Source organism: Lipophrys pholis (genome assembly GCF_963383615.2).
Source record: "Lipophrys pholis genome assembly, chromosome: 2".
In the NCBI taxonomy this organism is placed as follows: domain Eukaryota; kingdom Metazoa; phylum Chordata; class Actinopteri; order Blenniiformes; family Blenniidae; genus Lipophrys; species Lipophrys pholis.
Window position 1 is genome coordinate 28,300,786 of NC_137636.1, and position 23,243 is coordinate 28,324,028.

At 40.7% G+C, this 23,243-nt stretch overlaps 1 protein-coding gene across 1 annotated transcript in view; it reads left to right on the plus strand.

The window, feature by feature from the left end:
* unc13c (unc-13 homolog C (C. elegans)) overlaps window positions 1-23,243 on the plus strand; it is a 122,895-nt gene that overhangs the window by 61,696 nt on the left and 37,956 nt on the right. Inside the window, exons 15-18 of the mRNA XM_080489634.1 lie at window positions 5,392-5,481; window positions 6,605-6,733; window positions 13,581-13,714; window positions 15,685-15,770. Coding sequence (XP_080345760.1) covers window positions 5,392-5,481; window positions 6,605-6,733; window positions 13,581-13,714; window positions 15,685-15,770 — 439 coding nt within the window. The remainder of the gene's footprint in view (window positions 1-5,391; window positions 5,482-6,604; window positions 6,734-13,580; window positions 13,715-15,684; window positions 15,771-23,243) is intronic.

Below are 23,243 nucleotides of genomic sequence, written 5' to 3' on the forward strand. Positions count from 1 at the left end.
ATTCGGCTCACCCTTCATACCTGCATGTACATTGATCCTCATGTTCACCTCCAGGTATACGATATACAAGTGCGTCTCTCTCTTTCCCCTCACTCTTTGCTTCACGCAGACCAGATTTTAAACTCCCAAGTGTGCAGATGCCTGTACGACTCCACACTTCCTCACAGCTGTTGGCATGAGACTGTGAACTGTCGCTGAAAGATGACCCTCTCACATCTGATGTGACACAAAAGACAACATGTGCTCGAGTGGGAGATTGCCTCAGCTCCCCAGTTCTTCGCCACAGTGCTCCGTGTGAAACCACGTGTGATTACAGGGACACACCCTGCCAGCAGCAGAGATGACTGTGTGCCTACGAAGAGGGGAAAAAAAGGAAGGATGAGCTGAAGACATTCGGAGAACCGCAGAATGAACTTGCAAATGGTAAAGGAAGGATAAACAGGATTTGGAAGGAGAGGTGGATGAAGCAAGCAGAGTTGGAGGAGTCTGGATTTGTAAGAAAAAGAGGGGTTGGAGGGAAAACAATGGCTTTTGAAAGACAAGAGAAGAGAAACAGATGAAGAATAAAAGGCATGGGTGGGCAGCAAGAGAAGGAGTGAAACAGTTAAGCGAAGGAGAGATCTCCTCGATTATTTTCAGAGGGCCCAGCTGTCTGCCAATGACACGTTCGCCCAGAGAAGTCACCGAATATCACATTGCCTTCACCTGCCAGCACTGCCCTGCTGCTCTCTTGTCAAACCTGACACAGACCAGTGCTTCATGCACACACATCCACTTCCACACATGGTTCATGCTCCCACTTTCATTCTCTCACTTTCTGAAGCCATCCCACAGAGCCTGCCTGCCACGACTGGACAGTAATAAGATTCAGATCTGGCTGCTCTGCCCGTTTGCCGTATGGATTTCCCTATAATGGCATTCTGAGGGAGATTGAGTTTGCTTTTGTAAAACAGAGGGCTTGAATCAGCATAGCGCGAGTCGGAGTGCAGCTGCCACTCTGCATTTTGCTACGTATGCAATTCTTCCTCTTCAACTTTACTCTCACGGTCCTGATACATGGTGACACCTTGTATAGCCAGGCTGTCCCAGCAAGATTCTCAGGGGGCGAACATAAAATCTCAGTATTCAGAGCATGCTGTGAGGGATTAGGACTGCTGGCTTATATTTGGGCAGTTTGATATAAAGTGATGTTTGTTCAGTGAGCACCGCTGGGTGTTTGGTCCTGCTCTCCTAAAATGGCACTTCAAGCCCGAGGAGAAATGTACTTAATTCAAACAACCGGTTTGCTGCTTCATGTGTTTCCTCACAGTGCTTCAACCAGTGAGAAGAATGTGTAGTATACACACTACTGGGGCTTTTCAAGGGTTTATGAGGGGTCGATGAATTATTTTATTGATTGGCAATAAGGACATGGCAGATCTGTTTGAGGAAGTGTTTGCTTCTGCTGTTGACCTTGCAGCGGATTTGCAGGTACACAGTTATGTCTCATCCCAATTAGCAATTATTACTTTACAATCAGTTTTGAAGTTGGTATAGGATTTATAAAATATATATTAGTGTTACCTTGTTTTTATAGGTTTTTTAATCGGTTTTGTCTCAGAAATTAAAGATTACAACAAGGAAAAGTACGGATTAATCCCCTTCCCTCCAAAGAAAGTTGGCCGATCCATTGTTTGTGCCAATGAAGTAGTGTTGTTTTTAACTTTGATTGTCGCTGTCAACAAGATGCTATAGCATCATATTCACTCATCGTGCTGCTAATACTGTATATATGATGAAGCATCAAACAGGCAACAGAAATTATACCTCTGGGAAATATGTCAGCAAGGTTGAGTAGAAACCATGACAAGATATACCGACAAGCATTTGCCTGCCGCAGAGGTATTTAACTGCAGTCTGTCATCCTCACATGATGCATAAAAATATAATTTTACAAGCTCCAGAGTAAGAAAATCTTTTGAGAACAAAAAGCACAACATCACTGTTTAGGTTTGTTGCAGAGCAGAACCAGCACAATCCAGGGCTCACCCTTTGAAATTTTTAAGTGACATGGTGAATATCTAAGTAGAGGAGACAAGCTTGGGTCGTCTTTCACAGAGGACAGGAGATAAGTAACCTACATGCCAAAAGTGACCCCCCCCCCCCCCCCCCCCAAAAAAAAAACAACAACAAAAAAAAAACAGTAGAAAAGTTGTAGAAAAGGCACAGAACTTGCCAATATGTACTTTTCCTTGCGCTATAGGTATAACTATATGTAGCTTAGAACGTCTCTGGTACTTCCTCAATGTTCTGCTGTTCATTCATGGCAACAATCTTAGTCCAAACATCCCTATTTTTGGCCTGTTTATGTTCTTGAAAACTCCTTTTGAAACTAAAAAACTAGATGATAAACAATACAATTTTTACTTGCTTCCATAAGGTAAAAATGTATATAGATCTAAAATGGCATGTGATCCTTGTGAGCAGTAGTCATAGCTCAAACACGAGACGTAAAAACCCAGTCAGGTCGGAGATGCTTTCTCTGACTGCAGGGTGACCAGTGCAGTGTTCATGTGGCAGCTTGTGGTCCAGCGCCCATCAGTGCATGACTGCTTTTCATCTCTCTTTCCACATGATTACCTGCACTCGCTCGCTCTACTTGTTGCCTCGTGTTTGCTCCGCAACTTTTTTGTCTGATGCTCGATCCTTTAATCTGCACAGATCAAAATAAAATCCTGTTGTGATTGTGACTTAATCCCACACGGAGACATTCAAGGCAATTGTGTCAATTTGAAGAAAAAGCTGAACAGTGTTTTGCATACAACAAAATGAAATCACCTTGCACTTTTCATTTTTCTTCAGTAATCGCCTGACTTCTTTCGTTTTTGGTGACGAGGTATCACACACCTAACATAGGCTCTGGCCCAACATAATGTTCATTGTAGACTTGTATAAATACAAAAAGAAAACTAAACGCTCATCAGCATCACCGAGACCTCGTTTCATCTCATAATGAACTTTCTGTCATCTTTGTGAGGCAGTGCTGATGTTGTCTCTACTTCTGGCACAGAGATTGATTCTTTGGGTCTTTAATATGCTTGTCTGCTTTGGGCAATAAATCTGTTTTTCTCCTCTTTCCTTTCTTTTTTTGTTTTTTTGCTGATGAACTGAGACCCCGTTTTTCCTGTGTTTTCAGCATTGTACAAGGGTTAGACAAAGTTCTCTTCACTGTTGTTGCTGCGTGTAAATGCGTCTAACTCCGAGCGCAGTGTTTCTGCAGAGCAGGCGCAGTGGTGCACTTGCTGCAGCATTTAATTAGACACTTTCAAGCCCGAGTGTGGGTGAATCTCTGTGGTATGTCTGTCAGCAGGAGAAAGTAAGACTGAAATACAAGGTTTTGTGTTTGTCAATCAACAGTTTACTAGTTCACGATTGCCTACTCAAACTTTTATCAACCAGTTTTGGTGTTTTTATGTGAACGCTTGCCATCTGCAGTCAAAACAGATTGTCACATATCAGACAGATTGGTAGCTGGGATGACAATATTTTGAATGTACACATTCATTTGCTTTTACTGCCTTTGCAGCAGCTAAAGTGAGTGTCAATAGGCACTTGACATCACTTAACTTCAATCACCATAATTATACAGGCAGATTACTTTTTGATGTCAGAGAATTCGCTACGGGAATTAAAATTCTCAAAATGCCAAAATATGGAGCTTTCTCCATTTAAATGTATGGAATACGATATAAGATGTTATTGTGTGCAATTTGAATGAATCGTTTAATTTCATGAACAGGCAATGGATGAGACTCCTGTTATCATTAAAAGCAGACTGGCATTACTGGAAACTGCCCTTTATTTAAGAGAGAGCAGTTTCAGCTCTTTCTAAGGTGATTTTCCTCTTTCAGATAAAGATGTTAATGCCTCTCTCTTTGTTAAAAGCAAGCGCGAACATAGTTTGACAATACTAGAGGAATGCAAGAGCCCATGTGGATTACCTTTAGTTTTCAAAATCACCGCTTACACTCACACAGTAGTCTCAATTAGTGTTCCCTCTATAAAAGCTCCAGTTCTTTTACCAGATACTGAAGCATTTGAACAGATATTGAACTATCATTGTGGCTCCATGGGAACATTCAAGGTTGCAGCGAGGTTACTGTAAAGTGTTCATGTTTCAAAAGAATGAATAGATGATTGCACTTGTGTTCTAAGGCTACATATTGCGTGTGAATAGCTATTGTATGATTTGCGTGCTGTCATTAAGAGGGGAAAGATGACACTAACACACACAGTAATGGCACTAACGGGCCCCATGCTGGGATGTAGTGAGACTGGTGGAAAATAGAATAAGAGTTCTTGAGCAGGGGACAGTTTGAGTTAGTGAGCTCAACCCTCTTAAATCCCATTTTAACATATGAACTGAATGCAATTCATCTGCTAAAAACAAATGACGAAATACTCCCCAAACTGCATCGTTTATGCAAAAGGAAATGATGCAAACAACATTTTATCTGAGGCAAAGAAGAAATAAAAACCATGGCTGCATTTTTTCTTCTTTTTTTTAATGTCAGCAGCCAAATATAGTCCAACTGGTCCACATTGCTAATGCAGAATGTGTGTCAAATGTGTTTTCCTGCAGGCTGTTTCATTTATTGGGGACTACACTTTCAATACAAAAACTGACTTCTATCAGTCTTGAATTTGGTGGATGTACACTGAGATTTTTGTAGATTGCTATCTGTCCGCGTGTAAATGTTTTGCTACCCAATCATAAGTTTTGTTGAACAATTGTTTTCGGAAAACTCAGCTGCCTCTTTTGTGTACTTTACAACTTCTTCGTAAACTGGGCATCTTGAATTATGGAGCAACTCAATCCCTAGGCTGCTCATGTCTTAAAGATATCAAGAGAGTTTTGCCTCTGATGGGCCTTGATCTCAGATTGATCTCCCTTGTGGTTGTGCTGTCAAGCCTGCAGGCAGCTATAAAGATTTGGCTCGGTTTCTGGAATCTCCGTTGCACATTTATTGACAAGGTTGAGGAGGGTAGAAAACAAGCAAAATTTTATTAGAGCACTGAGCGAGTTGGAGGTATAGGGTAATGTATGGGCCTGCAATGCCTTTCCTCAGAGCTGTCAGAGCTTTTTTTATTCACCCCGTCACGGTGCTCTGCACCATCTGATGGTTTCATGGCCCTGAAATGGAGCTTTTCATCAGCAGAGCCCTCCCTTGTCCACTAAACGATTAGACAGACAGTCATTTTGTTATGATTGCTGGACGTTGCTCTGTAATCAATTTTATTGCTGCGGCCTTAGCATTGTGACGTGGTCGCTGGAGATATCAAGACGAAAAAACCTCCTACAAAAGAGATGTAACTCTTTCTTCATGTCATTTTCCTCTTTTCTTGCTTCAGGATAATTTCCCCGCTGGAAACCCAGAGCGACTGCAGGATCTGAAGTCTACCGTGGATTTGTTGACCAGCATCACTTTCTTCAGAATGAAGGTAGTGTGTGTGTGTGTGTGTGTGTGTGTGTGTGTGTGTGTGTGTGTGTGTGTGTGTGTGTGTGTGTGTGTGTGTGTGTGTGTGTGTGTGTGTGTGTGTGTGTGTGTGTGTGTGTGTATGCGTGCATGTACGTATGTGAGAACAAGTATGTAGGTTGTCATGGCAACAGACAATCTGAAGGAGTCAGAAAGTATGGTTTTCAACTTCAGAGCATATGAGAGAAACTAACACTGCTTTAAATATTTACTAATTATTTCTTGCAATCTGTATTAGCCTCTGTTGCCATCTGGGTTATTTTCTTTGTCACTGAAGAACCTTGACTGAGTGACTCAGACACCTTCACAATGGTCACAGATATTAATCTCTCGACATTCAAGCATAAATCCAAAGGCAGATTGATTCCAATCCAGTCTAAGTCATATTTTCTGAAAACTTGTCTCATGCAACACCACTTATTCATATCCAGATAATTTATTATTGCACAACGTCATACCAATGCAGCTCTGTTGACTTAGTGTAAGGCAGTGGCCTGCATCTGATCATGAACTAGAATGTTTAAAATGCTCCCAGTACTACCTTGTCCCTCCCCCATCCCCCATCAACCGTCCTCCCCTCACAATATAAAGTACCTGTCTCTCGCTATATGAAGAACCAGGCTATATCCGGGTTGTAGAACCAGAGCACTGAGGAATAGCAAAGATGGCAGCTGTGAGCAAAGGAATGAAAAGTGTCACTTTCGGTTACTAAAGCCTTCACTCTATGTCACAACCATGCTGAGGCTTACTGTGTATACAGTATGCATCGCTGCTCGAATACTGCGATACCAAACCCTGCTCACATTCCTCCTAAATGCCAGTCTGTCCAAATGCCAATTACAGTATACATAATACATGTAACTAGCTTGCATTCACCCACAAGGAAGTGGTGCGTTGGTATAAATGTTTCAAACTTGCAAGTTGATATCATTACATCATGAGTGGAACAAACTAATGCAGACAGTGAAAGTGTCCCGACTTTGGTCTGTGGGGTTGATTTCAGGCAATTTGTATGCTGTGTATGTGGTGCAACCCCGAAAGCATACCTCTTGAATTTTAATCACGTGTGTACTCGTACATGTGTGCAGGTACAAGAGCTTCAGAGTCCACCGCGAGCCAGCATGGTGGTGAAGGACTGTTGTAAAGCATGTCTGGACTCTACATATAAATACATCTTCGACAACTGTCATGAACTGTACAACCAGCTCCTCGACCAGGTAAGCATCTTTTATGTTTTTGAGGCTAAACCTTATTAAAGAACACATCAGGCCTCTGCTGCCAGGCAGAAACACGTAACCACAAATTGATACACCGCACACAAACTGCTGGTAAAGCTGTGGCACTTAAACACATTATGAGATCTCACTCGAATGTCCTTTTCATGCCTGTTGAAAATTCAAGGTTTCCTTCAATGTTGCTGCAGAGGACATGTGTTTTCATTCATCCATGTCAGAGCATTTCAACAAATTAAGATGCCAAGTGGTTTGAGTGCCAACAATTCACAATTCTGGGCACTTTGTTATAATAACTTGTGGGTGGAATAGCTGCATACCACAAGATCTAAAGCTGCAGCCTGTAGTCAATTCGAAGGTTCAGAAATACTTATCGAAGATTGGCTGGTTGGACACTGAAACCTTTCCCCTTTCCTGAAGAAATTTTGAAAAGGTTGTTGGTATTCATAAGGTATTATTCTTACATTTGGTTTGATCCCATTGTAATCAAGTTGGGCTGAATTGCCACTGAACTACAATGACTTTGACACCCCTGAACTCGACTCACTGGAAGATTAATGGGTAGGACCACAGATGAAAATGACACAATACACAGGAGTTAATGTGATTGACACGTTTGATATTTCTGTTCGGGAACACATAGGGTGAGAGAAATGGCCAGCAAGTCAGCCTTGTGTTATTTCCAATACTGATGACAAACAATTCTGCGAACAGCAATAAAGGCCAACAGATGAATGAATGAATGAATGTACTGTAAAGTTAAAGCTGTCTATTAATTTCATTTCTTTAAGTGTGGAAATGCAGCTGTTTGCAGCTCATTAAGAAATACTATTTATGTTGATCCAAAATCACTACAATTACATATTTTAAGATGATCAGACTCTGAATTAGACGTGCACGTGTAACACGTTTAGCAGTTTATAGCTCATTTACTGTCTTGTAGTTATACTTCATGTCTCTGCACAACAGCCGCTGAAGGCCAGAAGCCTCATATGTCAGGGAATATGTCAATAAATATTTTTGTACATATGTGCATAGGGCAAGAAAAAAAGAAAAAGTATGTGGACCATTTTTTCAATTTCCACATTTTTCCACATTTACTGTTGATAAAATGTGATATGCTCTTCCTCTGAGTCAGAGGTATTTATTGCCACTTCTCATTTGTCTGTTCTACTTTCAATGAAGACAAATCTACAGAATATTTTCTGAACTTTTTCTCACATTGTGAACTCGAAAAGGCGCCGCCAAGTTCAAAAGCAAGTTTCACTGGGATCATATGCAATATCTTTTGAAAGCCTACGTAATACCACACATTATCCACATTTCCATTTTTCCCCTGTCGTATATTACTTGATGAGTTCAGATGTACTTTATAGTCAACAGTGACTTTGGTTATTGGTCGAGGCATGCAACCCTTAAGTCGTCATTGTAGCTTAGATGTGCAGTTAGTGGTTTATTTCTCATCTGGAGGCACATTTCACTCGAGAACATTTTGCTTCAATCATTTGTAGATCCAATAAAAAGTTTTAACACTGACCATTCCGAACACAGCAACTGTGCCTTCTTTTAAACTTAAATGTTCTGTTGTGTCCATTATCGTGATTGTGGGGGTTGCGGTTTCTTTGGGCTTGAAAACTATTATCCTGCCCACTATGTTACGAGAAACAAAGCAACAAAAAAGACAGTTGCTGAGAAGGAGGCTTGTTGTTAATGAGGGAACACTTCAAAAACACTAAGAAACATCAAAAGAAAGTGTTCAACCCCGGCTAGCTCAGTTGGCAGCGAATGAGGCTCGCAATCTCAAAGTCCTGGGTTCATGTCCCACGCAGGGCGCCACCTTCCCGTGGGCTCAACACCTGCAGGAAGGTTCTTCATCGGTGCCATGTGATCTGAGTGACAGTGCTCAGACTGCCACCCCTGTGACCCGGAAGCGGATAAGTGGGAGAAAATGGATGGATGGATAAAGTGTTCGAAGTAAACAAAGCCACCAGCATGATATTGCATACATTTATCTGCTAAATATTAAAACTGACATAATTGAAACTTAAAAAAAATCTTAATGAATGAAACCTGCATAAAAAAAGCAGTTACAATATTCAATTTCCTTTGAAACCTGTAGGATATACCTGAATCATTATTTCAAATTGAGTGAACTTCTCTCTTCATTGCAGCTCCTAATTAAATAATCAGAAACTGACATTGAAAACACTTACTATATGTTCAACCTATGGAATTTCTTTATCAATTGTCAGTGACACCCAGTCTTTCAGCAGGAGTGCTTTCTGTTGAGATGTGATAATACAGAGAAATCTATACGCGATGTTACAACTGGCACTCACCTGACGACAAAATCCACTTAGCGTACATTGCAAACTTTGCATAAAAATGGCCCTTGTATAAGAAAGAAGCTTCGCAGCAGCGAGCTATTTGAAAACAGCCAAGCATCAGGCGCTGCTTATTTGATCTCAGTCACGGACAATTTTCAATTCTTTTTTTCGCTTCCAACTGCTCACATGGATAATGTATGAGAGGGAGCATGTCGGCATGGATGTGATATTGTCCTTGAAAGACAGTATGATGCTTTTCTCTTCCTTCATAAAAACATGGAACAGAGCATCCACAGTATACCACAAGCACAGAGTGGGCATGTTATTTTCTTTAAGTTTTGGAGACACAGATTCAATTTTCTCTATATTGAAGAAATGCAGCATTGCCAAGTCATCACATGCTTTTCCAAACATGTAAATATTTCCATGCTCATTTACTTGTGCTTTGGCCTTGCTGGAGTGAAAAAATAATCAGTCAACAGGCAGCTCTGCCTGATTATTTTACGGTTTACTTCCCAAGGAGAATGGCCTCCACACTATGGAAGATAATGTCTTCTTCCGTTGTAATAGGGTGCAATCTGCTCAAAAGTTGAATAATAAGCTTCCTTTGTTTAAACTGCCTGAGGGGTTGTAAGCAATTACCAAACCGGTGAGATAGACACTCGCGCTAATTACATCTTCGTCCACCCCAGTTTCACAGCAGACAACCTCTCTGTCAATGTTTTCTCTGCGGAAGAGGAAGAAGACATCAGCTTCACCCCAACGTAAACCTCACTGTGACTATAAATTATTATGTTCACATGCACTTGGTAGCCTCTTCCACAGCGGAGACTGCATCCCGGACCCCAATTCTCCAGTTTGTAACAGTGATGGAGTGTAGTGACACAAGGGCTGACACTGTGGCCAGCGAGCGGTGAAATATCCCGGCCAAAATGAGGCGTCTTGCATAACACAACAACTAAGCTCGCTGCTACCGCCTGGGCGTAAAATGACCGGGAGGGAGGAAGAGCTGCGGCGAGATCTGTTTCTTAAGTCCTGGCAGTAAAGAGGGGATTTACAGAAAGAAGGCGAAAGAAAAATTGGAAATAGAGCAAAGAAATCATTGAAGAAAGATAAAAAACAAAATAAAATCAACAATTATGTTCTTGTTATTCATCCATTATGAAGGAATGCAGAGCAGGAGGGATGGTGCATCGAGTATCCATAAAAACATTTTCAGACATATGTGCATGTTTGTATGCATTATGCAAATATTAATGCATAAGTAGGTGGAAGAATGGAGGCAATTTGGTTTTGAAGAGTCAGGTTGGTGATTGTTGACATGCGTGCACTGGCTCTGTGCCTCTTTGTGAGAAGAACCACAGAGGAGCGAGAAGACTACTCCACTCACTGAGCAAGCAATTCAAATTGATTTGATAAGTGTGTCTCTTACGAGCATTATCACGTATTCCCCAGCAGTGCCCGAGTGGTGAATTCAACTGCGTTTGAAGAGTATGTTGTTTGATTTCTAAATAGGTGGCATTGAGTAAGATTTTCCTTACAGACCATACATGCACATGCAACCTATTTCCCCTGCATCTTTAAATGCATCGCAGCAGTTTCAGGTCCAGCCACTGTGCATTCTCCCGGGAATTTGATCACATTCTCCTCCAGCATCCTTCAATCAGAGACTCTGTAATTTGTGTCAGATTGTGGGAATTGATGAGGAGCCACTTGTATGCTAATGCTAATTCCTCCCACACAGGGACCGAAAGTGCTAAACAATGAACATAAACCACCAGCGGCCCTGCAGAGAAGTTATACTCTGCTCTGAATACGTCTGCTGGCTCGCCTACAACACGTGGCGACTCTTCCTCCTGCACTGTGTTCACCTCTAACTACCACTGAGAGTGAAGCCCATGGGTGTGTTGTTGACTGTAAAAGACAGCGGGCTATTTAATCACCTCTGACAATGCATTTGTTCTGACTTGAAAGGAATACTAATGAGCAAAGGGAGACCACACTAGATTTTTGTGGGATGCATACTGTATGTAATTTAGTGGGGATGACACAACCTTCAGTGTCCTTCATAAATGCGTATAGTTATGCATAAGCACGCCCACACAAACACATGCCCACTGATAGCTTTTGTATAGCTGGTTCATCTCCTGTAGAGACATTTGTTTTAATATTCATATGTCCATTTTAAGAGGACGTGTACCTTAGAATGTAGTATTATATTTGTCTTTGTTGTCCTGGGCCTCTCACACTATATGCTACACTTTCTCTTTGTTGCTAGGTTCACTGTTTAAGTTCCAAAGACTACTACCTACTGGAACACCCTGTGAAGTGTTGAGAATGCAAATTTAGAATATACCATCTTTTGATCAGTATGATTCATGTGATGGAATCCCCATTGGAATGAGTAGTAATCTTGTTTCATGTCTCTTGCACGTGAGATGATAGACTTAACTTTTGCAGCCCCAAACCCAAAATGATTAAAGTAATGAACCCCGGGTCGACATGATCGACGGTCATCCTTAAGCTCCATCTGCGTTTCTTGTTGCTCTGAGATTAAATTCGGAAGCGAACGCGACATCAGCAAGACATGCGACAGAATAGCACGCCTTGCATCACCATATATTTAAAACAAGAATTAAGGTCATCAGACACAAGGTCATTATTGTAGGAATTGATTGGTCTGTAAGGATTGTTTTGAGGATAAATTGACTCATGTTGCATTTTCATTTCCCCGGCTCCCTTTTCATCTTGGGTGTGTGTGCTGCATTACGGTCAATACGCTGGAAGTTCTTAAATAATTAAATTCAATTATTCAGTACCTGATCTCAACATGTTTCATTTGTGACTGATTTTTTTTATTTTTTTGTAATCAGAAATACATTCTGCCCCAGTAAGAATCACCCATACACACAAATGAATCTGTTGCTGCAGCCTCTTAAGAATGGTAAATCGCAACACTCTTGGATGATAACAGTCACAGTCAGAGTGTAAAAGCACAACACAGGTGGCTGCGTCTAAATTTCTTGTATATTAGATGCAGTCAGTATGTGGGAGTTTGTGGCATTATATGAACTCAGCTGTGTTTCCATGTCTTGCGCGTGGCCTTGCTCATTTTTTATTTTTTTTTCCGATGGAGCCCGTCGTTGTGGCAGGCTAATCGACGGGGATCATTGCGGTCGCACTTAGTGTGGGGCGAACAGATGGTGGAGGCAGTGAGAGGTTTTGGATTCAGCATCTTTCACCTCAGTACAGCAACATAGAGTCCTGCTACTGAAGTCAACACGCACGAATGTTTTCATACACAGACGCCACTCCCATTTGAGCTGTAATCTTTCCCCGGGAGACTTTGATAGTGCACCATGGTAATTTTGGTAGTAAACCTCACAGCGACACAGTTAAGGCTTTGGTTTCCTGGCAGAGGGATTTTTTATGTTTACTACAGTTTTGATCTGAACCAGAAAAATTGGTTTAAGTTAGTGATCTCATTTTGTCCTCACCACATCATCATTTCATTATTTATTTATTTGAACCTCTCAACCTCATGACTTCCAGATGACACCACAGCCTATATAAACTAAAATTATCATGATAAAACAGAATGGATAAACAAGCTGGTCTTGACAGGTTTACATGGTTTCCTAGTTTTCTCAGATATTCACCACCTCTGTTTTTGTTTTCTGAATGCCATAAATACAACATAGTATACTGGCGCTGATATACTCTAGAATGTTAGAACTTTTATACATGGACACTTCACAGCTATATCACTCATGTCATGGTTGAAATGTCCCTAATGACAGCTAACTGGAGCCTAATGCTGACAGATGAAGCTTTATTTCTGTGGATGCACATGGGAAATATCAAACAACTAAATATACAAGATTCAACAGACAATAACCGACAGTAATAAAGAAATACTATAAATAAGAGGTGTTTTTGGAAACAAAACAAATGATTAAAGAAATACAATGTGGGGTGTATTTTTGTTACTATCAACCAGTTAATAGTTCTTGCAACTAGTTCTTGTCACATTTATTTGTTTGTTCATTCATTCATTCATTCAGTAATATCTGACAGTTACTGTGTGATTGTGCAGGATTTGAAGAAACCATTATTAATGTGTAATAGCGAGCATACCACTCCATCTTCAGAGTTTCTTATGTTGTATGTAATATCTTGAGCAGAGCTGACTTTGTTCTTGTTCTTGCTAATTTCTCAGTTCCTGTACAGTTTGTATCCACCTTCAAGGTTGTGTTGTTGTGCTGTAAATCAGAATTGTTGTAGTTATCCGTCCAAATCACATCAGGATTATAGCCATGAGGATATTTTACAATCCAGCTTTCCCTCTTGTACATTATCTATTAATGGGATTTCTGTTTCTGAAAGTTTCCTAATGATAATATTTACATTTAATATTAGCTGTCATCACACAGATAATGCAAATTTTAATCCTTGAAGGTATTGCTCCAACCTTCACCTCACCATCCATGTTTCCTTCTCCTCAGAGCCGGAAGCAAGATATTCCCAGAGAAGAGCAGGGTCCATCGATAAAGAACCTGGACTTCTGGCCAAAACTCATCACTCTCATGGTGTCTGTAATCGATGAGGACCGCACAGCGTACACCCCAGTCATTAACCAGTATGTACTTGTTCTTCACCAGTGAATCTTAACCTATGCCCAGACTGCTCTTTGTAAAATGCCTTGCCAGCTTTTCTTTTTGTCAATGAATCTAATAGTAGTCAGTCTTAAAACAGATGTGGTGCATTACTTGTACAGTGTGGAGATCTGACTCTGTTTCATGTTTAATCAGATTGTTAAAATTACAAAAGACCATCCTGAAAACACACGAAGCGCGACAGAGGCAAAAACATACATTTTCCTGCATATTACAAAGCAGCTGGATTCAAGATCCCTGATGATGTTTAATAAATGAACATAGAATGTGTGGAATATTGACTTAATTTATAATTATGGCTAATGATCATTTTGAATATTTCCATATTTGTTCAATAGTTGTAGTGAACAAACATTTTCAGATTGTGGAGCGATTAATGAATCATGGCCTGGGACGGCTGCGATTCAGCCAAAAAACACTGTGAACCACAGTGCTGATGGATAAAAGAGGAAAGCGCTCTTGACAAATTATATAAGAGATTACAGGTTTGCGAATAGAGAAAAAAAAGGCTTCTGCTTGTGATGATGATTTGTGGGACATGCAAAATGTTCACTGTTGAGATGATTTGGTTAACAAGAAAAAACAACAAACCAAAGGGAAAAGGAATGACATAACCAGAAGAAAACAGAGAATCACTTGCCCGAAAAGAAATGGCATCAAATAGGCTTTTCTCTCTCTACCTCCCCTTTTTTCTTTTCTCCTTCCTCCTGCTGATTTACGATGCTTATTAGAACTGTTTATGCCCTGAGCTTTCTCTCCTACACTGTCTAATGATAGATTTGCAATATCCATGCCGAGTGCCTCCACGTTCCCTTGGTCAAGTTCCAGAGTGACAGAATGTGACGCTCCTCACCATCAAATCCAGACACAGACCTGTTGCCTTTCAATACATGCTGATGCAGCTAAAAAAGATAGTGATCTTCCACGTCTTACTGAAAATGTTTATACGGTTATCAAGTGTTGAAAATTTCAAGCCAATAAACTGATGGAAAGATTTGTTTTTAACATTGAGAATTAAAAACTGAGTGACGCAGTGTTTTTAAAAGTGTAAAGCATAAGAAGCTTTAGAGATTATCTCCAGAAATACTCTTCATAGGGATAAAAATTTTATTCAGCACACGAATGGATGTAACATCTACAGATATACACAGCGGTTATAGGAATTATGTTCATTTTTACAAGAAGGGGCCTTCATTGTTTGGTTTCTGTTCTGTGCACCGTGTGGATGCACGACAGGGAGCAGAAGAATAATGGAGCGAGATTTTGAGAGTGATCGAGATGAAAAAGGGAGCAAATAGTCGTGGGAATGCTAATCAACCTTCCATGCAGTCTGGGTATTTGCTCCTCGGCTCCACAAAAGGATGTGCTGATGGTTTGGAGAGGGGATAAGAAAGTTATAGTGCAGGTTTTCTCCATCAGAATCCTTACTGAGCAGATCATCTGAAATTATTTGACAAATGAGTTTATTAGAAACATGGTGGTCCAGGGTAGAACCAAAACATTTCCAGACGAGTGGACCTTTTTTTCCCGTCTGAGGTCCCGTGATCTGTAAACATTCTCCGATCACCGTCTGAAGATAAGGATAATTAAACCATCGACATGTGACATTGCTGCTTTGAAAGAAAATCTATAAACATTTCAAAATCGCAGATTACTTGGCAGATAGGTTGCCACCCCTGTCTCGGTTCTTTGCTTTGTCATTTCCTCCTGCGCTTCCTCTCATTTGTAAGCGGCATCTCAATTCTGCCCCAATTCAACTTGGTTTTGAGATGACGGGGGATTATTAGATTATGAGAGCCACCAACCATGTCCTCTTGCACATCTGTTAAGTCATTTGTTAGAGATTCTGGCTGGGCCAAGCCATCAGGCCATCCGCTGGAGCGTGTCGTTAGACGGAAATGAGTCTGATTGGAATCCGTTTCAATTCCACCAGGTTTCCACAGGAGCTGAATGTGGGCAGGATCAGCGCCGAGATCACATGGAACCTCTTTGCCCTGGATATGAAGTATGCAATGGAAGGTCAGTGACAATCAGCAACTACCCGCCAAATGGTGGTGGTGGTGGTGGGTGTGTGTGTGTGTGTGTGTGTGTGGGGGGGGGGGGGGGGGGGGGGGGGGGGGGGGTAGTTTGGGGTCCTGCAAATGGTCATCAGTTACTGCTGGATGTAAAACTGTTTCTACTATTTGCTGACGAGCAGTCGGTGTTATTTGTTGCTCTCTCGTTTCCGTGCAGCCACACAGAAACACGTTGGAAATGTGGCCGCCTTGCACTTCAGTGTATGTGATTGCTGTTTATTGGCTGATGTCACAACGTTTTTTATAGACTGTGTCTGGCTGAGGTCAGCTCCACTGCCTATCGAGATTATGGTTTCCTGCTTTCACGCGATTGATCACGATAGAGAAACTAAAATTTCTTTTAATCAAGATAAACCATTGATCATGGGGGCAGTCAGTAACAGATGTAAGGCTCGGGTTTTTGTGTCCCTGTGGCATGGCGACTGCGTGGCTCAGTTGCTTTCATGAGCAATGTAAATTAGGGAAATAAATCTAGCCAGGAAAATGATTTATGGGGTATTTAAGAACTGAAGTAGTTTACAGGTCAGTATTTGAGTTAAACCTATTGAGAGAATGGAAGAAAGTCATGTCACTGGTTTAAACATATGACGGATGCGTGGCTTTTTTAAGCTCTACCTCTGGTAGGCCACGGTGGGGTTTTCTAGTAAAATCAATAGATGACTTTTGAAAGATGCTTGCTTATGTGAAATGTATTTTTTTCTCTGTAAAAGTACCTTGAAATGAATGTGTTGTAGTTGGCACTATACAAATACAATTTTATATAAATTAATATAATAGGTATACCACCTTCTACTGCTGCTCTACTGCTTATCCGTCTTTGTTTTAACCCAATAAACAGAGTTTAACTTGTACGTATGCAACATAATCAGTATATAAGGAGGATACTGCACATTGCACAGGGAGAAATCGTTCGAAAAAAAAGTAGTTTTAAATCCATAAGAAGTGATTAACTATCTGTAATCTAGCATGAATCAAAATAATCAGTCAACTTCATCCATCTTCACTAAATACTCAGGAGAGTATATCCATCACTTTTTGGCAGCAATGTAGTGCCTAATTTAAAATGCTACTCTGCAAAATAGAATTTACCTTTTGTTTTCCTGCAAGTTTTGAGTGTTTACTATGGAATCGGCTGTGATCAAGATGAGCCCTGCAGACATGAATAACCCAGCTCTCCGCGCTTAAAGCCAGTAAATGCCTCCTGGAGGCTGTTTTGAGGTTGGTGGCTACTGGACCAAACATCTTGTTGGATATATATCATTACGGATTACAGAAAATATTTAATGTGATGGCTGCAATGAATAAATGTGTGTACGTATGTGTTTCCACCTCAGAGTTCAGCCAGCTGTCCATTTGATCAAGTCTTTACATGAGTTGTTGCTCTGAAGTTGTGTTCAGATGGGGGGTTTCGTCATTGCACATCAGGAACCATTCATTATAGCATTAGCGTGCCAGAGATGCCATTTCAATCCCATGTCTTGTCTGAGTACTTCATGCCATTTAAGTAATTCTTTATCTAAGGAAACATATTTGCTACCTGCCGGAATTTGTCATGATATTATTTATTTGACTTATATCTTTTTAGTTTGGGTGCAGAGGACAACATTGTCTAAATTCATTTTAATGTTTTGTTTCTAGGTTCAATTATGACGCCACTTTTCTTCAATTAGGCAGTTGTTGTGTTTTTGGGGGGTTAGAGTATTTTAACTGGCAATGAGCGAATTCGCTAATTCACATCTTTGTTGAGTTAAACATGACAGAATCGTGTGAGTTATTTATTTGTAAAAAAAAGAAAAAAAGAAAACAACCAAGTGAATAGAAAAGTTGGGTTAGTTGATTGAGGTCAAATATTGGAAATTCCGTTCACACTGTTCACAAAAGAGCTGGAGCTTATTGGTGGTTTATCCTCGTCTACACTGCATAAAATACCTGACGTTCCCTCTGTACTAAACCATCCTGAGTTGCTATAGCAACCAGGTACAATGTGCAGGCACTGCAAACCGCAGTGTCTCAATACACACACGGACATCTGCATGTCTATAACACACGCAGATGTATAGATTCTGTATATGCACCACTTTTCATTTGAGATTATTCTAATTCTCATCTGCGGTTTAGCAGGGGCACGACACAGAATCAGTTCATATGAAAATATGCGTTTGCATCAGGTGCATGTTTACACATGGATGTTTTTTTTCTATGTAAGGAAATGAGCTGTCATTTAAATATAGTCCCCTATCGTAATCATTCTTTATGATTCCACAGATATTTCTTTTTATTTCCATGTTTGCCAGTTTAAATACGTATAAATATGTATCTTTGGTTGGGGTATTAACTGATAGCAAATTAAATGGTAATAAAGCCTCCATTCCTCACAGGGGTTATTGCCAAAGTTATGTAGCCAAACACATTTTTTTACGCTCATAAATATTCAGTTACTTCTTCCTCCACAGTAAAGTGAAACACCAATTTCAGTTTTTTTAAGTTTCATCGAACTTGTTTGATATTTTGGCAGCACGCTCATTTTTGAATTGGTTTCTTTGAAAATATAGTGACCTCTATACCACCCTGTTTGTGATACAGAAAAATTATTTTTCACATCATAGAGAAATGTTATTATCCAGCATCTACTTCAAATACCAACATATATTACATTTCATGAAGCAATATTTGTTCCAGCTGAGCTTCTTCTGCAGCCCACTTTGGCTTGATTCCTGTTTTTTCAAACAGGAACACAGGGTCACTTCTTGAGAAACCTTAGAAAAACAAATGAATATTTGATTTAAAGATTATAACTTGTGGCAGAGTAGCAAACAAAAGGTTCAATAAAAACCATAAATTCATGTTGAGTGCTTGCTTATTTGTTTTTGAATGATGTACAATGACAGGAACATGGTAAGATTTTATAATTCATAGAAGCATCAAATTTAAACTGTGACTCTATTGGACTGAGCGTCGCACTGTCAAGTCGCCAGGTTGTCAATACCCTGTTATATTTTTGTTCTGTAGTTACAGAGGCTCATCAGGTAAATCGCCGCGGCGGCATGGTTTGGTTTGTCTCCCAATCGGAATGTTGCAGGTTCGATTCGTGTCTCGGCCTATCTACATGCCGAAGTGTCCTTGGGCAAGACACTGAACTCCAAACTGCCTGTGTGAATGCAGTGTGAGAGTGAGTGGTTGGTTGTGGTCGGAGGGGCCGATGGCGCAGTTTGGCAGCCTCGCCACCGTCAGTCTGCCACAGAGCAGCTGTGGATACATACTGTACGTAGTATCCAGTATAGAGTGAATGAATAATGCAATGTAAAGTGTCTTTGAGTGTCAAGAAAAGCGCTATATAAAACCAATGCATTATTATTATTATCTTTTGTGCTTGCTTATCTCGTAGATGCCACAGGAACGTTGCATTCCCGATACTTCCTGCTGCTTCTTCCAGAGACTCAATACACCGTCAAACCAAGTTGGGAAAACTTGGTCAATATGTACATAGCTTTAGTTCCATCACAAGATTGTCTTTGAGGTGACATCGAGAGTGATGTGTCGTCTCATTCTGCTGATTTGAGGCCATTTTGAATTAATCGCTAATACTTATTGATAGATGGATAGATTTCCAGTGTAGTATTCCACCTTCCACCTCTCTCATCTATAAACATACAACTTGACACGTAAATGTTTAAGTAGATCAATAATCCAACTGAGACACAACGGGCCTTTGTGTTGGTGTGTGCGCATATCTGAGTCAGGGCAGCTGGGCATGTGACCACCTAGGGTGTTACTGACTGCTGTCACAGCAGGTTTGTGTAGTGCGTGTATTTGTGTGTGTGTCTCATTTGCCCGAGGGTGTCCGAGTTACAAAAGGAGACAAGAATCATGGATGCACTCAGTCACATATACCCTTATTCTCGCTCCTTGAGCCTGAACCCTCTACCCTCCTTTTGCCTCCTCTTGTCAGTACATCAGTGGATGCCCACAGCGACGTGTGCCAGGAGGAGGACATGACTGTCATGTTCCTCAAAGGAGCACTTTGTATGAATTATTGCTCATTTCTTGTTGGTTCTACTGGCAGTCACATTTCATTGGGTTGAGTTTGGTGGAGACAGGTTAGTGATTAATTAAAGTAGCTTTTTACATATCAAATATCTAAAAATACAATGCATTTGTAGACGAATTACCAACACAGGTCTGCTTGTGTTCAGCTTACATGGAACAATGACATATTATCTTGTATATGGCATGTTTGCGTTTCACCTCAGATAAAAAAAATACATATTAAGAGCGTCCATATGGCTTTGGTGAACTGGAAAGTGGAGATGTCTCTATAAATTTCTACTTTACATGCGGAGTGCTATGCACAATCTTTGGTGGCAGTGCCCAGATGAAGGCTCAATACATTCTAATGAATGTCTAAACACTTCCTTATATTGGGCCATTACCATTGTCACATTTCATATCTCAGCCAAGTGAAAATGTACCATGACACCATGACATGGACACATTTCCTTTGTCTATTTATACCCCAACAGACTGACTTGTATAGAATCCAACCAGACAGCTGCTTATTTTCTCACACTTTGCATAGTAAAACGCATCAATGCTGCAGAAAAATGCTGAAGTCGTTTTGCGTGTCACATTTGTACCGTACTGTATAGGTATGCACATTTTCTTTCATGCCCAAACAGTATGTGCTGGAAAAGGTGGTAGAGCACATGTTAAGCGTGTCAGAGTTGCACCAGCTTGTGTTATCCATCCAGACAAAAGGAAGTAACTCAGAGTGACCTCTTTATGTAATGTACATAAAACTGGCAGAGCAGCTAACAGAGACACCCTGAAGGAGACTCGCCAGGATGTCTTGCTTTTTGCGTGTGAATGCGTGCGTGCGTGTGCGTGCGTGCGTGCATGTGCTTGTGCATTACTTAATGAAGTCTTTGATGCATCCTCTTCTTCTTGCTCGGAGGCCTTTGGTGCTGGTGCAGAAATGGATGCTGCTAAATTTAGCATTTCAGTGAGAATCTCTGAATGTGTGAGAGGAGCGGGTAGGAGACACAGAGAGAGGCAGGAGGGAAGACGGGGGATAAAAAAAGACAGAGTGAGAGAAAACAAGAGGTAGAATGTGAAATAATGAATGACTCTATCTAAACTTGCCGCCTCATATATTTATTCACTCAGAGCTTTACTGTAAACACTTGGACTGAAACAAATCTGATTAGCCGTCACCAGCCTCATTTTCTATGTAATTATTTAGTATATTGAGATTTCAGAGGCCCTTGATGGTTCACCTTAAATGAGTACACATCATGCAACCACATCTTCAAATCTAAAAATAAGGAGAAGGAGTAGCTGATAAAAGAAAAGGGGGAAATAATTTTCAACAGTCCCTTGGTAGGAAAATGATGCTTTAACAAGAGTCAGATAAGTATTCCCTTTTTTAAACTTCATAGTAGTTCATGCGATAAAGCTTTACAGTACCCGCTGTATAGCTGTTTAATAGCAGGGGTCTCTGGAGCATGTCATTAAATATCCAGCGCTTCAGCGGCCCATTAACACATCTGCAGTCTCTCGGAGCAGTTTCACTCTGTAGCATATTTTAATTGAATTTCAATTAATGCATCTCGGCAAAAGTAGTTTTGTTTCTGTAGAGTGATGGTGTTTATTGGCTGGGGCGTGGTTATTTTTTGCAGTGTCGGTTTAATTAAACAAGCGCTGCACCTTCAAGCCTGATCTCTTTGTTCCTCACTTAACAGCTTATATCGTTTTGTATTAATAGATGTTAGAAAGCACAGAGGTCTTATTTTAGCCTTGAAGGCTGTGAGTTTTTATGTAGATGGAAATCTTCATGAATGATTAATAAATCTTCTCCATTTACTTCAGTACTTTCTGCCTGTCCAGTTAAAAGAATAGTGTTATATGGACGCGCTTAAACAACTCCATATATTATATTTTTTTCAAAACTGGCCATGTGGAACTTGTATCTCCCCCTTCTGCTTGTGACAGTAACTACAAAAACACAGTGGACGTGCCATGGACAAGAAATGTGTTTCATGCCATATTGTAATGTTAAATACATAAATTTTGAGCTGGCAGTGATCAGGATAACCAGCACTCATCTCATTTTGTGCTGGACTTTAATAGACACTGATTTATGTGTGAGGGTCCTGCAGTGTAGCTTCAATAAAGTGAATGAAAATTATCTGTACTGGCACTATTGGTGTGATGGATTGTAGTTCATCTCTGATCCAAATGGATCACCCGTGGAGTTCTGCATGCCTGTGATGTGCAAATGAAGTTCAATCATAATTGTCTCAGATATGGTTTTACTGCCACTGGTAATATGATAGGTCTTTTAAATCGTAATGTAGATCTGCAGTGAAAATACACGGTCATGTGATGGAAGCAACAGACTGGGATATATGTTGAATGATTCATGATCCATGTAGATTAAATCTCAGCATGCACTTGATCCTCAGATTGATGGCAAATTTGAACTGTGTTTATCTCAAATCTATCGTTACTGCTGCTGTCCTTGTTTGGTATTGTAGGAAATGTACTGAAGAATAACTCTGTAAGTAGCGCATGTTTACATTTTCAACTGAGTGAATGTAAGAAATAGTGACATTTCTTTTCAAATTGAAATGAAAACAACTGCATACTGTCACAAGAGATTTGTTGATTCAGAAATGATCCCTCCAAAATTAAATAAATCTAATCAATATCTCAAATGTTAACCCTTAACATCAGTGACTCACATGTTCGGTTCTGTCCCACTTCAGTGCATTTTTGGGAGTCACATCAATGGTAGTTGGCGTCTCTGTTGTCTCTGGTGTTTCAGCAGAGCTGTGTCAGTAGGCCCCTCTAATGCAGCTTAGGAGACCCTGTGACAGAACTGGGTCATAAGCCAAGATGAAGGAATTATGTCACAGTGAAAATGACACTGGCCTGTGCTGCCACGTTGGTCTTCCAGTATTTTGTGTAACTTTTGCAGCGCTGCAAGTGTGTCGCCGCTGAATAGGGACTGCAGAATGGAAACGCTGTCGTGAACGGCTGCTACAGTTCATCATGACATCCCCGGCATTTAAATCAATGAAGCAGGGAGTGAGTGAGCCTCCTGTGAGTTGTCTGTCCCTGTGGGCTGCGTCAGACAAGATGACATCCTCACCAGGGACCTTGAGCCTACTCCTCCCACAGGACAGCCCACACTGTTTACCACCAGCAGGGCACAAAGACATTCAAAGATACGCACATATGCAACAGTGTATCATTGCACAGATGTGTATTTTCTATATGCGCGGGCAGGCAGGAGGATGCTGTTTTGAAAGAACGATTACAATAATGGATCAGACAATCAGAGCACACTTAATAGAACATGTATGTGTTCCACACTGTGACTCGCTGTGGTGATTATTCATTATTTTCTCAGCCCGTC